Source organism: Schistocerca serialis, chromosome 5 (assembly GCF_023864345.2).
Source record: "Schistocerca serialis cubense isolate TAMUIC-IGC-003099 chromosome 5, iqSchSeri2.2, whole genome shotgun sequence".
NCBI lineage: Eukaryota > Metazoa > Arthropoda > Insecta > Orthoptera > Acrididae > Schistocerca > Schistocerca serialis.
Genome location: NC_064642.1, coordinates 520225031 through 520239483, shown reverse-complemented (window position 1 = coordinate 520239483; position 14453 = coordinate 520225031). Strand labels below are relative to the sequence as shown.

General features: G+C 39.9%; 1 protein-coding gene across 1 annotated transcript in view; it reads left to right on the top strand.

The window, feature by feature from the left end:
• The window catches only part of LOC126481187 (uncharacterized), a 402240-nt gene that overhangs the window by 124898 nt on the left and 262889 nt on the right, over nucleotides 1–14453 (top strand). Inside the window, exon 11 of the mRNA XM_050104775.1 lies at nucleotides 503–1657. Within this exon, the coding sequence (XP_049960732.1) occupies nucleotides 503–1657 (1155 nt within the window). The remainder of the gene's footprint in view (nucleotides 1–502; nucleotides 1658–14453) is intronic.

The following is a 14453-nucleotide window of genomic DNA, read 5'->3' as shown; positions in this document are numbered from 1 at the left end:
TCTCAGTTGCATTGTGAAAAACTCAAATTTAATTGTCCATCTCAATGTGTTGCAAATAGTGATCTCAGTATGAAATGGGTGTCTCATTGTGAAATGGGTGAATTGTGACATGCCAGACAAATTATAGGGGGTATAATGTCACTTATTTTGCAAGTGAAACTTTAACTATTTTTTTCTGTACTGTTGTTATTTTCCAAGCAAGTCTCATACCAGGTTAATCAGTTGCACATAAAATTACCACAACTGTAAGTCAGATTACTGGAGTAAAAAAGAATAATAGGAGGCAAGAAGCTTAAATCCTGGCTGTATTCTTATACTCAAATTACTAGCAAATCTTGCTTCATACCACCAAGAAAGACACCTCTGTTAACAAATTACAAGTATTTATGTTGGCCTTAACATAGTATAAACTATCTTACTTGTATTACTTTATGTAATGTGAGTAACCACCAGAACACATTAACAGTTTTCCTGTGTTTTTAATGATTGTTATTTGTTTTAGGAAGAACAACATCATAACAGCACAAAGAAAGAGACCTGGTTCAAAGAAGATCTTAGTGGAAGCAAATTGAATACTGGTGAACCAACAGATTGGCTTGAACTAGAGCCTGTCAAACCATGTCCGTACAATGTCATGACAGCTGTTAGGCAAAAACTTTTAGCCCTTAAAGTCTTGGATGCCAAAGTTGAAACAAAAACTGCAAACATTTGTACAGATCGGACATTGGCAGGTGATAAAAGTGGTATTGAAGGGAACAATAAGAGTACTCTAGATCAAAACAAAGAAGTGTGTACTTCAGGCTTCTGGGTGGAAGAGAATGCAATTGTACAAACAAATACTGTTGCCCCTGCCACAGAAAATAAGAAAAAAGTGCAGGCAGTACAACTATGTAGTTCAAAGGAGAATTCCTTGTCTAATGCAGAAGGAAGATCAGGTAATAGAAAGACAAGTGGATCAGATAAAAGCTATGTCTTTTCTGAAGAAGCTGGTTGGATTGAAAATGAAGAGCCAGAGCAAAAAGGAATTGGATCTTTACACCTCAGTACAGTAAATAAAACCAATATTACACAGCACTCTAGAAACCAGGGTAAGACACGTGAATCCTCAGCCAAATCATCAATAGTAGGTAGTGATAAAGAACACTCACTGACATGTAGCCTTAGAAATAACAGTGAAAGTTTATCATTACCAGATGTGCATCTTGTTAGAAAGCGTAGGAGTTCAGAAAATGAAACAGTTTCTATCCCTTCTAATTCCAAAGAGCCGTATTTATCTGGTGTGAAGGAAAGGGAGAATTCACTGCCAACAAGCAAGGCAGATTGGATAGAAGCATCAGTACATTTGTCATCTCCTCAAACTTCATTTCCCTCTGAAACAAATAATAGGACAAAGAATAATGAAAGTGAAACACATTACAAGAAAAACATAACAGAGACAAAATCAGATCATAGTGCAAAAAACAGCAACAACTCTAAGGAGACAATGTCGAGCATAGACATCTCTGATGGAGGTCATGCAGAAAAGTCATCCATACAGTGCACTGGAACTCCACTTGAAACTGAAACCAAGAAGACAGGGTCTTCTCATTCTGGCAGTTCCGCAAATTGGAGCCGCAACAGACACAAATTTCACAAAGTATTGGAATCAGGAAAAATGGTAATTTCTTGCTCTCATTTAGAAACACTCTTCTGGTATTTGTATTACAGATATTGACATGTGTAATAGTGTACCTTGCTTTACTTGTTTCATCTGATGTTGTTCATGTGATAGTGGAATGGATATTCTTAATGTGTAAATTTCTACATTATAGAATATTATAAGAGCAATTTCTTAGGACTAAGAGACAGTAATTTAGTAAGTATTGGACATTTAATAGAGGAGGCTGTTACATGAATTTTGGCCCAGATGTACATATATATTATTTGATTTTTTTCATCGCAGTGACATTAGTAAAGAAGTGCAAGATTGAAACTTCCTGGCAGATTAAAGTTTTGTGCTGGACTGAGACTAGAACTTTGGACTTTTGTCTTTCGCAGGCATTTGCTCTACCAACTGAGCTACTCAAGCACGACTCACGCTCCGTCCTTACCACTTCAATTCCACCAGTACCTCGTGTCCTACCTTCCAAACTTCACAGAAGCTCTCCTGCATGAGCACTTGCCCGCGAAAGGCAAAGGTCCCGAGTTCGAGTCTCGGTCCGGCACACAGTTTTAATCAGCCAGGAAGTTTCATGTCAGTGCACACTTCGCTGCAGAGTAAATATTTCATTCTGGTCAAGCACAAAATTGCTTTCTGCAAATGTATTATTTGATTTTTTCATCACAGTGACATGAGTAAAAAAAGCACAAAATTGCTTTTACTAGTATTTATTTATATCAACATCATAATAGAGCAGTGGAAATATGTGTGTTCTCTTCCCGTAGCTTTTATTTTCCTCACTTCATTCTGGGCAGTTATTGGGGAAACAGCATAGAAGACTGTCTAGAAGAATTCTATTTTCTGTCTGTCGCATCCTCTAAAGACATCATTGAGAAGTGAGGAAGTGTGGTGTGCAGGAATATAATTTCATTAATTTCTTCAAAATTGTCACTTCAGATGTATACAATTTCAGCTATATGTGTCAGTCGTGTCTAAGATATTATTGTGGAAGAGTTTGTCTTCATTGAGTTAATGATCATGAAAACCTACAAATATGTAATGAAATTAAGCAATTCTCCATGTCTATATGGGAAAACCAATGTATTATTCATATATAGCATAGGAAAGAAAGCACTATACATGGACACATACATGTATGAACACTCAGTATACTTTTGATCACAGTGGAATTAAAATTGTAATACTATAACATTAAACTATCAATATAATGGAAGGAAACATTCCACGTGGTCTTTAAATATGTCTGCTTGTGTCTGTATGTGTGGATGGATATGTGCGTGTGTGCGAGTGTATACCTGTCCTTTTTTCCCCCTAAGGTAAGTCTTTCCGCTCCCGGGATTGGAATGACTCCTTACCCTCTCCCTTAAAACCCACTTCCTTTCGTCTTCCCCTCTCCTTCCCTCTTTCCTGATGAGGCAACAGTTTGTTGCGAAAGCTTGAATTTTGTGTGTATGTTTGTGTTTGTTTGTGTGTCTATCGACCTGCCAGCGCTTTTGTTCGGTAAGTCACCTCATCTTTATAATATAACATTAAACTGTTTCACTAACTAAGAGAAACATTTTAGCGGCCCAAACATACTTTCATTTTACGAGTTTGTGACCTAGTGCACTTTACCACATACCAAACAAATGCAGTTTGTACACACAAAGAACGTGGCTCTTTTACAGAAGTGTTTCACTGCTAAAACTACATAAATGTAGCTAACTTGCACATTTTTTGTATGCATAAATGGGTTAATGTCCAGGGGCAAAATTGCTAGCTTCATTAAATTTCATGTGGCAACTTTTGTTAAACAGTATTTCTATGTTATGACATCAACATGCTGTTTTTGCAGTTTCTGGACTATTATGAATAACAGAAAATGTTGCTTACTGTCCCATCTCTGAAACAGTATTTGACATTGAGGGAAACCAACATTGGGAGAACCCCTGCATAGAGCATTTATTAATTAAAAAAAAAGAAATTCAGATCATACGTCGCGGTTTCTAAAATTTATGAAGGCGACATTCATCTGTATTCATTAAACTTACATGAGAAACACAAGGTTTCAAATCCATTTTCCCCCCAGCCAATCTGTTCCAGTGTAAGATCTGCTACATGTTCTTTATACAAGCATTTATTCGTAATACTAATCTCAGTCCAACGCATTGTTCCAGATGCCACCAGAAGCTTTGCATTTGCAATTCCAGGCAGAAATAAATCTGCTAGAGTCACTTGAAGAATCTAGGTTACGACTAGCTCAAATAGAGGGGCTACATGCTCTTTCTTTAATACAGCATCAGAACTGTCCTGTAACTACACAACAAAAGGTATATTTTGGGCAGTTTAATTGACATTAAGATAATTTATTGACTATAATGAATACACAATAATGAATAATGAACATACTATAATGAAATTTAGACTTCCACAATTGATACTTGTCATTCTTAACAAAGTGCCTCTTCTGCAGGACATCCTTTCCTAATGCCATTTGCCATCTGTGTGCTTTAATAGTTCAGTTTCTTTTGTTTCTGCATGTAAATTTAATGTCTAATAGCCACAGTTGTCACGTTTTTGTTTGCGTCGGAAAGTAAATCGATTTTGTGACATATTAAAAGTTCCTAGTCAAGGGCAAATTATTTAGTTTCTCCTGAGTGCTTCGGTAGATAGGTTTTTGAATATCTGCGTATTACTAGACACAGTTCGTGCGTTTTCGTCAGGATCTACAGTAGAGTTAAACAGCACGTGCCGATAATCCGTTATCTGCATAGTTTAGTTTTCCACGGCCTTTAGTATGGACAGGGACTGCAATTGTTGTGTGCGGATGCAAGCCGAGCTGGTGACACTTCGCTCTCAGCTTCAGGCTGTGATGGCTTCGGTTACACTGCTTGAGGTTGCAGTGGATGGGCACCACTGTTGTGGGCCGGCCATGGGGATCCAATGGACATCCAGCACGTCAGAGTTCTCCGATTGGTCCTCACCGGTGGCCAACCAAGCCTGCAGACAACTGCGGGTGGTGGCTCACGTCGGTACCAATGATGTGTGTCACTTTGGATCAGAAGAGATTCTCTCTGGTTTTGAGTGGCTAACAGAAGTGGTAAAGGCTGCCAGTCTTGCTTGCAAGATGAAAGCAGAGCTGACCATTTGCAGCATAGTCGACAGGACCGATTGTGGATGTCTGGTACAGAGTTGAGTGGAGGGTCTGAACCAGCAGGCTCAGACGGTTCTGTGACCGTGTAGGCTGCAGATGCCTCGACTTGCACCAAAGAGTGGCTGGGTTTCAGGTTTCGCTGAATAGGTCAGATGTCCACTACATGCAGGAGGTGGCTACATGGGTAGCAGGGGCTGTGTGGCATGGACTGGGTGGCTTTTTAGGTTAGAGGGTCTCGGGAAAACACAAGAAGGGCTTCAGTCACAAAGGGTACAGGCTGAACACAGGAAAAACGTAGATACAGGTACCATTGGTATAACAGTTGTAAATTGTCGTAGCTGTGTTGGGAAAGTACCAGAGCTCCAAGCGCTAATAGAAAGCACTGATGCTTAAATCGTTATAGGCACTGAAAGCTGGCTAAAGCCGGATATAAGCTCAGCCAAAATTTTTGCGATGAACCTAACAGTGTTCCAAAAGGAAAGGCTAAACACGGTTGGCGGTGGCATGTTTGTTGCTGTCGGAAGTAGTTTAACTCGTTGCGAAATTGAAATAGATACTTCCTGTGAGTCAGTATCAGCAGAGGTCATTGTTGGCAACCGGAATAAAACAATAATTTGATCCTTTTACTGACTTCCCAATTCAGATGATATAGTTGCTGAAAGATTCAAAGAAAACTTGAGCTTGATTTCAAACACGTACCCAACTCATACGATAATAGTTGGTGGTGACTTTAATTTATGCTGGATATGTTGGCGAAAATAAATGTTTAATTCCGGAGGTACGCATAAAATATCATCTGAAATTGTGCTAAACACATTCTCTGAAAATTATTTCTAGCAGTTAGTCCATGAACCCACACGAATAGTAAACGGTTGTGAAAACACACTTGACCTCTTAGCAACAAATAATCCTGAGTTAACAACGAGCATCAAAACCGATTCAGGGATTAGTGAACACAGTGTTGTCATAGCGAGTATGAATATTGTAATCCCCAAATCCTCGAAAAATAAGCGAAAAATATACCTATTCAAAAAAAGCAGATAAAAATTTGCTTGACGCCTTCCTGAAAGACAATCTTCACTCATTCCAAATTAATAATATAAGTGTAGACTAGATGTGGCTTAAATTGAAAGAAATAGTATAGGCAGCAATTGAGAGATTTATACCAAATAAATTAACAAATGACGGAGCTGATCCTCCTTGGTACACAAAACGGGTTAGAACACTGTTGCAGAAACAGCGAAACAAACCTGCCAAATTTAAACAGACACAAAATCCCCAAGATTGGCGATCTTTTACAGAAGCTCGAAATTTAGCACGAACTTCAATGCGAGATGCCTATAACAATTTCCACAATGAAACTTTGTCTTAAAACCTGGCATAAAATCCTAAGAGATTCTGGTCGTATGTGAAGTATGTTAGCGGCAAGAAACAATCAATGCCTTCTCCGCTCAGTAGCAATGGAGATACTATCGACGACATTGCTGCCAAAGCAGAGTTACTGAACATAGCCTTTCGAAACGCCTCCACAAAATAAGACGAAGTAAATATTCCAGAATTCAAATCAAGAACAGCTGCCAACATGAGTAGCGTAGAAGTAAATATCCTCGGAGTAGTGAAGCAATTTAAATCACTTAATAAAAGCAAGTCTTCTGGTCCAGACTGTATACCAATTAGGTTCCTTTCTGAGTATGCTGATCCATTATCTCCATACTTAACAATCATATACAACCATTTGCTCGACGAAAGATCCGTACCCAAAGATGAAAGTTGCACAGGTCATACCAATATTCAAGAAAGGTAGTAGGAGTAATCCACTAAATTACAGGCCCATACTTTTAACGTCAATATGCAGTAGGGTTTTAGAACATATATTGTGCTCAAACAATATGAATTACCGCGAAGAAACGAATTTATTGACACATAGTCAACATGGGCTTAGAAAACATCGTTCCTGTGAAACACAACTAGCTCTTTATTCACATGAAGTGGTGAGTGCTATTGACAAGAGATTTCAGATCGATTCCGTATTTCTGGGTTTCCGGAAGGCTTTTGACACTGTACCACATAAGCTTCTCGTAGTGAAATTGCCTGCTTGAATATCGTCTCAGTTATGTGACTGGATTTGTGATTTCCTGTCAGAGAGGTCACAGGTCATAGTAATTGACGGAAAGTCATTGAGTAAAACAGAAGTTATTTCTGGCGTTCCCCAAGGCAGCGTTATAGACCCTTTGCTGTTCCTTATCTATATTAATGATTTTGGAGACAATCTGAGCAGCCGCCTTCGGTTGTTTGCTGATGATGCTGTCGTTTATCGACTAATAAAGTCATCAGAAGATCAAAACAAACTGCAAAACGATTTAGAATAGGTATCTGAATGGTGCGAAAAGTGGCAGTTGACCCTAAATAACGAAAAGTGTGAGGTCATCCACATGAGTGCTAAAAGGAACTCTAAACTTCGGTTACACAATAAACCAGTCTAATCTAAAAGCCATAAATTCAACTAAATACTTAGGTATTACAATTACGAACAACTTAGATTGGAAGGAACACATAGAAAATGTTGTGGGGAAGGCTAGCCAAAGACTGCGTTTTATTGACAGGACACTTAGAAAATGTAACAGGTCTACTAAGGAGACTGCCTACACTACACTTGTCCGTCCGCTTTTAGAATAGTGCTGCACGGTGTGGGATCCTTACCAGATAGGACTGATGGAGTACATCAAAAAAGTCCAAAGAAAGGCAGCATGTTTTCTATTATCGCGAAATATGGGAGAGAGTGTCACAGAAGTGATACAGGATTTGGGCTGGACATCATTAAAAGAAAGGCGTTTTCATTGCGACGAAATCTCACGAAACTCCAATCACCAACTTCCTCCTCCAAATGCGAAAATATTTTTTTGACACTGACCTACATAGGGAGGAATGATCACCTGGAAATCAGAGCTCGTACGGAAATATATAGGTGTTCATTCTTTCTGCGCGCTAGATGAGATTCGAATAATAGAGAATTGTGAAGGTGGTTCGATGAACCCTCTGCCAGGCACTTAAATGTGATTTGCAGAGTATCCATGTAGATGTAGATGAATTTTGATGTCAGAGCTATGGTAATGGATGTTCATTACTTACCTACATCACTCCCTCCTACTTGCATTTCCTCATTGCTTCATTTCGTGGTAACATAATTTCCAATGACTTATATCAGTTTGAAATTAACAATGTTTTGAAAAGGATAGATTGTTATTCACCATAAAGATGACACGTTGAATTGGAGACAATCACAACGAAAAGACTGTTACACATTTAGGTTTCAACCAATGCCGCAGTCAGAAAAGAAAACACACGCATTCACACAAGCAAGCACACATCATGCACTAATGACCACTATTTCCAGCCAGAATGCAAGAGTCATGTTGAACAATAGCAGCAATTGGAAGGGGTAGGTGGAAGGTTTGCATAGTACCGTTGGGGTGGGGGGGGGGGGGGGGGGGGTCACTGTCCGGCAGCGGGCAGAGCATGCAGGATGCAAGGCAAGGCTGCCGGGCATAATGTGGCAGGGGGGGTGGGGATGGAAAAGGCGAGGGGGAGAGAAGGGAAAAAAGACTGGTGGGTGTGTGGTCAGAGAGTGGCACACACTGAGTATTTGGGATTTTAATTGTGTGGGAGGGGTGGCTGTAGGACAAAGGGGACAGAAACTGTTGGGTGGAGGATGTGGAAACAGTAGGTTACTATAGTTTGAGGCCAGGATAATTTCGGGAGTGGAGTGTATGTTGTAAGCATAAAAGCTGGTGGTTGACGGGGGGATCCACATGGCCCGGCTTATGAAGCAGTGATTCAAATAAAGTATGTTGTGTTCAGCTGAATGTTGTGCCACAGGGTGATCCACTTTGCTCTTGGCTATAGCTTGACAGTGGCTGTTCATCCCAGGGACAACCAGTAGGTAGTCACACCAAAATAAAAAGTTGTGCAGTGATTGTAGCAGAGCTGGTCTATGACAGGGCTGCTTTCCCAGGTGGCTCATTGTCTGATGGGGTAGGATAAGCCTGTGACAAGACTGGAGTAAGAAGTGCTGGGGGGGGGGGGGGGGGGGGGGATTGGTGGTCAGGTCTTGAACCTGGGTTGTCCACAGGGATATGATCCTTGTGACAGGCAGTTGGGATTGGGAGAGACGTAGAAACAGACTACGATGTTGTGAAGGTTAGGTGGGAGAAGGAATACTTCTTTAGGAGGACTGGTGAAGGACCTTGGGTCAGACGTCCCTCCTTAAAGGACATTATGATAGATAATTAAAGCCCTGATGAAGGATGTGATTCAGTTGTTCAAATCCTGAATGTTATTTGACGATTGGGGGGGGGGGGGGGTGCTCTTTTGTAGTTGGCTCTTGGGGGTGGTGGGAGGATTGGGGGTGAGTGGGGGTGTGGCATTGTCTCCACCTATAAATTCTGCCAGAGTGATCCCATCCCATAAGTCCAACATAACCTCCAGTCCCTGCTTAAAGCCTTTGGCTTCCCAGAAGTGCGTTAGTTACTGTAGCTGATATTGTAACTAACATACTGTTTACATCTTGTTTTCCCTTCAAGAGGAGTATATGTTTTCTTCATTTATCATAAATTAACTCTGTTTTGAAATTTGTTAACAACAAAATTAACCTCAAAAAGTTATAGGAAACTAGTAATTTTTGCCACAGGTTTTCCTGTTTTAATAGAAATCTTGTTTTTCGTATTTGTTTCAGTTCTTACAGGGAATTAATAATTTTTTAGCTAAGCAGGTTAAAAGATAGTCTGCAGCCTTAATTTAAAGTTATTTGTTCACTGCGCTGTAATTCAATGAACCAGCCAAAACGCAGCCCAACTGTGAATGCTGTTCTCAAACAGAGGATGTGTTGGTTGATGTTCATTAACAGCTGGAAATTGCCCTGAGGACTATGAAACATTTGGAAACTGCTGCAAATTGGGGTGTTGGAAGAGCTTCCTAGAGTCATGTTCATATGGTACCATTACCAAAGATACCACAAGTACTGTTCTCTCCTCTGGATCCTGTCTCCTCTGCAGGATATGCTGGATCTGTCATTATTCATCCACATTACTGCGAGGGGCATGTCAGTGGTTAATCTAGGTGTTGTGTACAGGGTAGATGGGGGGGGGGGGGGGGGGGGCAGGGAAGACCTGGGGTGTTATACTGACCCCCTAACCAACAAGTTCAAGGTGCTGTCTTTCATTGAACCGAAACGGAGTCAGTGGTATTCATTTCTTCTGTTTTGGCAAAACTTGTTTTGTTCTGCATCAAGGGAAGGCAAACATGAAAGGGTGGGGTCCATTAACCATTGGCATTTGAAACATATGACGACAAATTGTACCCCTTAGGGAAATAGCAGCAAGGGGCAGGAAAGAGCACCAGGTGCACTGTGTGTGTACCTGGGTGCCCCAATCAACATGCTGAAGATTCTGTTCCGGCAGCCATTGAGGGAACAGGTTGAACCAACTGCAAATTGTGATTAACGTTTGAACAAATGATGCCTGTCATCTGGGTTCCCAAATGACTGGCAGAGAAAGATGAGAAGACCATCTGTGCACACAGAGTTTCAGCGAAGCTCACAATTTGCAGCATTGTCCCCGGAGCTGATTGTGGCCCCATGGCCCCCTTGTTCTAGTCAAGTGGAAGGACTGAACCAGATACTTTGAATGTTGTGTCACAAGCTGGGTTGCAACATCCTGGACTTGCGCCATAGGTTTGAGAACTGTAGGGTCCCCCTAAATGGGTCAGATGTGCTCTACGCAGTGGAGGCTACTACCCAAGTAGCTGACAGTGTGTGGGGTGCACACTAGGGTTTCTTAGCTTAGGAGACTTTCTATCCAGTCCAGATAACTGCTGCTGTAAGTGACCCAGAAAGGTTCAGAAAACTTTGAAACCTGAAATTAATAGCAGTAGGATTTTTGGGAAAAGTTTAGGTGTATATTGAAAGAATAGGCTGAAGGAAAATGGAGGTGGTGTACTTGTCACAGTAGATAAGAAACTCAGAGCCACTGATATAGAAATTGAAGCTGTGTGTGAGATTTTATGGGCAAACCTCAGTACCAGGAGTGCGCATGAAATGGTAATTAGGTCCTTCTGTCGCCCACCAGACTTGTCTTCTGATGTAATAGAGAACTTTAGAGAAAACCTCAGTTTTCTTGTATGTAAGTTCCCCAATCATACTGTAATCATCAGTCGAGACTTTAGTCATCCAACAATCAACTGGGAAAATTACAGTTTTACTAGAGTGGGCGTGATGAGACATCCTGTGAAACTTCACTAAATGCCTTCTCTGAAAACTACCTAGAACAAATGGTTAGAAATCCCACTCATGATGGAAATACATTGAATCTAATGTCAGCAAATAGACATGCCCTATTTGAGGAAATCCACATTGAAACTGGTGTCAGTCACAGTGATACAGTTGTGGCAACAATGATTACTAGAATACTGAGTGCAACTAAAAGAAGTAGAAAGGTATATATGATAGTAAGTAGTGTCATATCTCAATGAGAAAATCGAAACTTTCAGCACTGGACAGGAACATATAGAGGAACTATGGCTCAAGTTTAAAAGAATAGTTGACCATGCAGGTGGATAGATATGCACCCTGTAGAACAGTTCGTAATGAAATGAACCATTTTTGGTATACAGTCGTCGTAAAGAAACTTTCAAAGAAACAGAGACTACTGCATAACAGGTGTAAAACAAAGCATATGACTATAGATACTGGATGAAAAGTGTTTGGCTGTCAAGTGAGCAATGTGTGAAGCCTTCAATGACAGCCATAGCAGAATATTGTCAAATGATCTTTTGCAGAACCCGAAGAAATGCTGGTCCTATGTAAAGGCTGATGACGACAATACGAATAAAACAGGAACTGAAACTGAGGATAGCAAAACAAAAACTAAAAAGCTTAACTCTGTTTGTTTTCAGATGTTCCTTACAAAGTAGAACCAAGGGAATTGCCACAATTCAATCATCGTGTCATTGGAAAGATGAGTGAAATAAGTGTTAGTGTCAGTGGTGTTGAGAAATGCCAGAAATCATTAAAATTGAACAAAGCTCCAGGACCCAATGGAATGTCTGTCAGATTCTATACGGAATTTGCAATGGAGTCAGCCTTTCTTCTAACTGTAAGCTATCATAGATTTCTCGAACAAAAAACCACACCCAGTAGTTGGAAGAAAGCTTAGGTCTGTGTCCAGCAGTTTGAAGAAAGCGTAGGTTCCACCTGTGTACGAGGAGGTTAGTAGAAGTGATCCACAAAACTACTTCCCAATATCTTAGAACATATTCTGAGTTCAAACATAATGGGGTATCTCAGACAGAATGACTTCTTCTGTGGCACTCAGCATGGGTCCAAAAAACAACGATCATGCAAGACCCAGGTCTCACATTTCTCACGTGATGTAATGAAACCTTTGAATCAAGGCAGTAAGGTAGATGCTGTATTTCTTGATTTCCAAAATCATTTGACTAAATACCACATCCAAGTTAATTTGTCAAAAGTACCATCATATGGTGCATCAATCAAAATTTGTGGCTGAATTGAGGATCTTTAGGTAGCATGTTATCTTGGATGGAGAGTCAACATCAGATGTAGAACAACTTCAGTTGGGCCCCAGGGAAGTGTGATGAGACCATTGCAGTCCATGTTGCATATTAATGACCTTGCAGGCAATATTAATAGCATCCTCATACTTTTTGCTGATGATACAGTTATCTGTAATCAAGTACTGTGTGATAGAAGCTGCATAAATATTCAGTCAGATCTGGATAAGATTTCAAAATGGTGCAGAGATTGGTAACTTGCTTTAAATGTTCAGAAATGTAAAACTGTGCACTTCACAAAATGAAAAGAAACAGAGTTTGCTATGAATACAATATCAGCGAAGCACTGTTGGAATTGGCCAGCTCGTACAAATACCTGAATGCAATATTTTGTAGGAATATGAAATGGAATGAAATGATCGTATAGGCTTATTTGTGGGTGAAGCACATGGTAGATTTGGGTTTATTGGTGGAATACTGGGAAAATGTAATCATCAGAGACCGGATTATATGCATTTGCATGTTGCTCATGCATTTGCATATTAGTCTCCTTTTTCACTGGTTATTGCATATTTTAACTAAAAACTAGTGACAATGCATATTTTTGCTCTATGTTTACAATATTTTAAAAATTTAGATGGGCTGTCTCCAGCTCGATCTAGTTTTGATGTCCCACAGATTGACTGCATCCTAGAACTGTGTGCAATCGCTAAGCGAGAGGCCACGGCCTAGCAAAATCATTATAGAAGAGAAGCAGGAACAGGCAGACAGAGTCAATGCTCCTGCGCCAGCAGCCCCATTAATCCCCTCTGCTGTCATATCGTACATGTTGGCAACAATTAAATTAAAATATGCAATCTTTTAGTTGCACGTTCATTGTTTCAGTTTAGCTTTCTGTTTACTTGTAAACAGTTGAATGTGTTTACGTGTATTGTGTAAAGTGTTATGTGCCATGCCGCCTGAAAAAAGAAATGTTATTTCGTGGATAACTGATCATCCTGGAACATTTTTGTATGACAGAATTGTTTTATATTATCGAGTTGGCGAGAAAAATGTTTCGTGCAAAATTGAGAAAAAAAGAAAAGAAAAGAAAAGAAAAGTTTCAAATAGACCAGCATGTCAAGACAAGTCTTCATACCACAGGAATGCAGAAGAAAGGACAACGACACCAACTTCTGACAGTGGCAAGTTGCAGTAGCAGAGATTTCCTCAAAAGTTATCTAAAAAGTCAGTTTAACATGTATCTATGTGAAGCATTCATTGCAAGCAATATTCCTCTTCACAAACTTACAAACCCTATCCCTAGAGGCTTCCTGCGCAATTATTGCTTAAATCAAAATATACCAGATGAATCAACATTGCTTAGTTTACGTAAATGTTTTGGAAGAAATACGCAATGAACTCCAGGGCAGCATTATCTGGATTTCAGTTGACGGAACTACAGACACTTGTGGCCATTACATTGCAAATTTAATTTTTGGTTCTTTAAAAGAAGAGTCTTCTTTGCTGAAGAAGTACGTTCCATATTTGTGAATGTAAATAAACTGATTTCATCCTCAAAGAAGGTGTTTCTAAAGGCTCCTACTCACATCAAGAGCTACAGAGAACCAGTGGTAACTCATTGGGGTACATGGGTCAAAGCTGTGTTGTTTTACAATGAACATTTCAAGGCCATTAGAGGGGTAGTAAATGACTTTGATACTGCAGAGGTTTGCCAGTGCAAGGAAACTTTTAATGATTCCAGTATTAAAGAAAGACATTGCTGTGATTAGCACTCATTTTTCCCATATGCCTGCAAGTATTAAAAAGCTTGAAATTCAAGGTTTGGTGTTGAATGAATCTATTCAGTTAATGAATGAAATTATTTTAGTGAACTCCTCATTCTCAGAGGTATTCCCAAGAAAACTTAAATAAAGTTTGAAAACATTGTAAACAATAACCCAAGCTTTTGAACCCTTGTGCTAAATTGATAGTTTCATTAATAGGACGGGTGAACTTTTACCAGAAACAATAAGTGCCAACATAGCATCCAAATGCACATACTGCCCAGTTACCTCAGTTGATACAGAATGGTCCTTTTCTGCTTATAAAAAT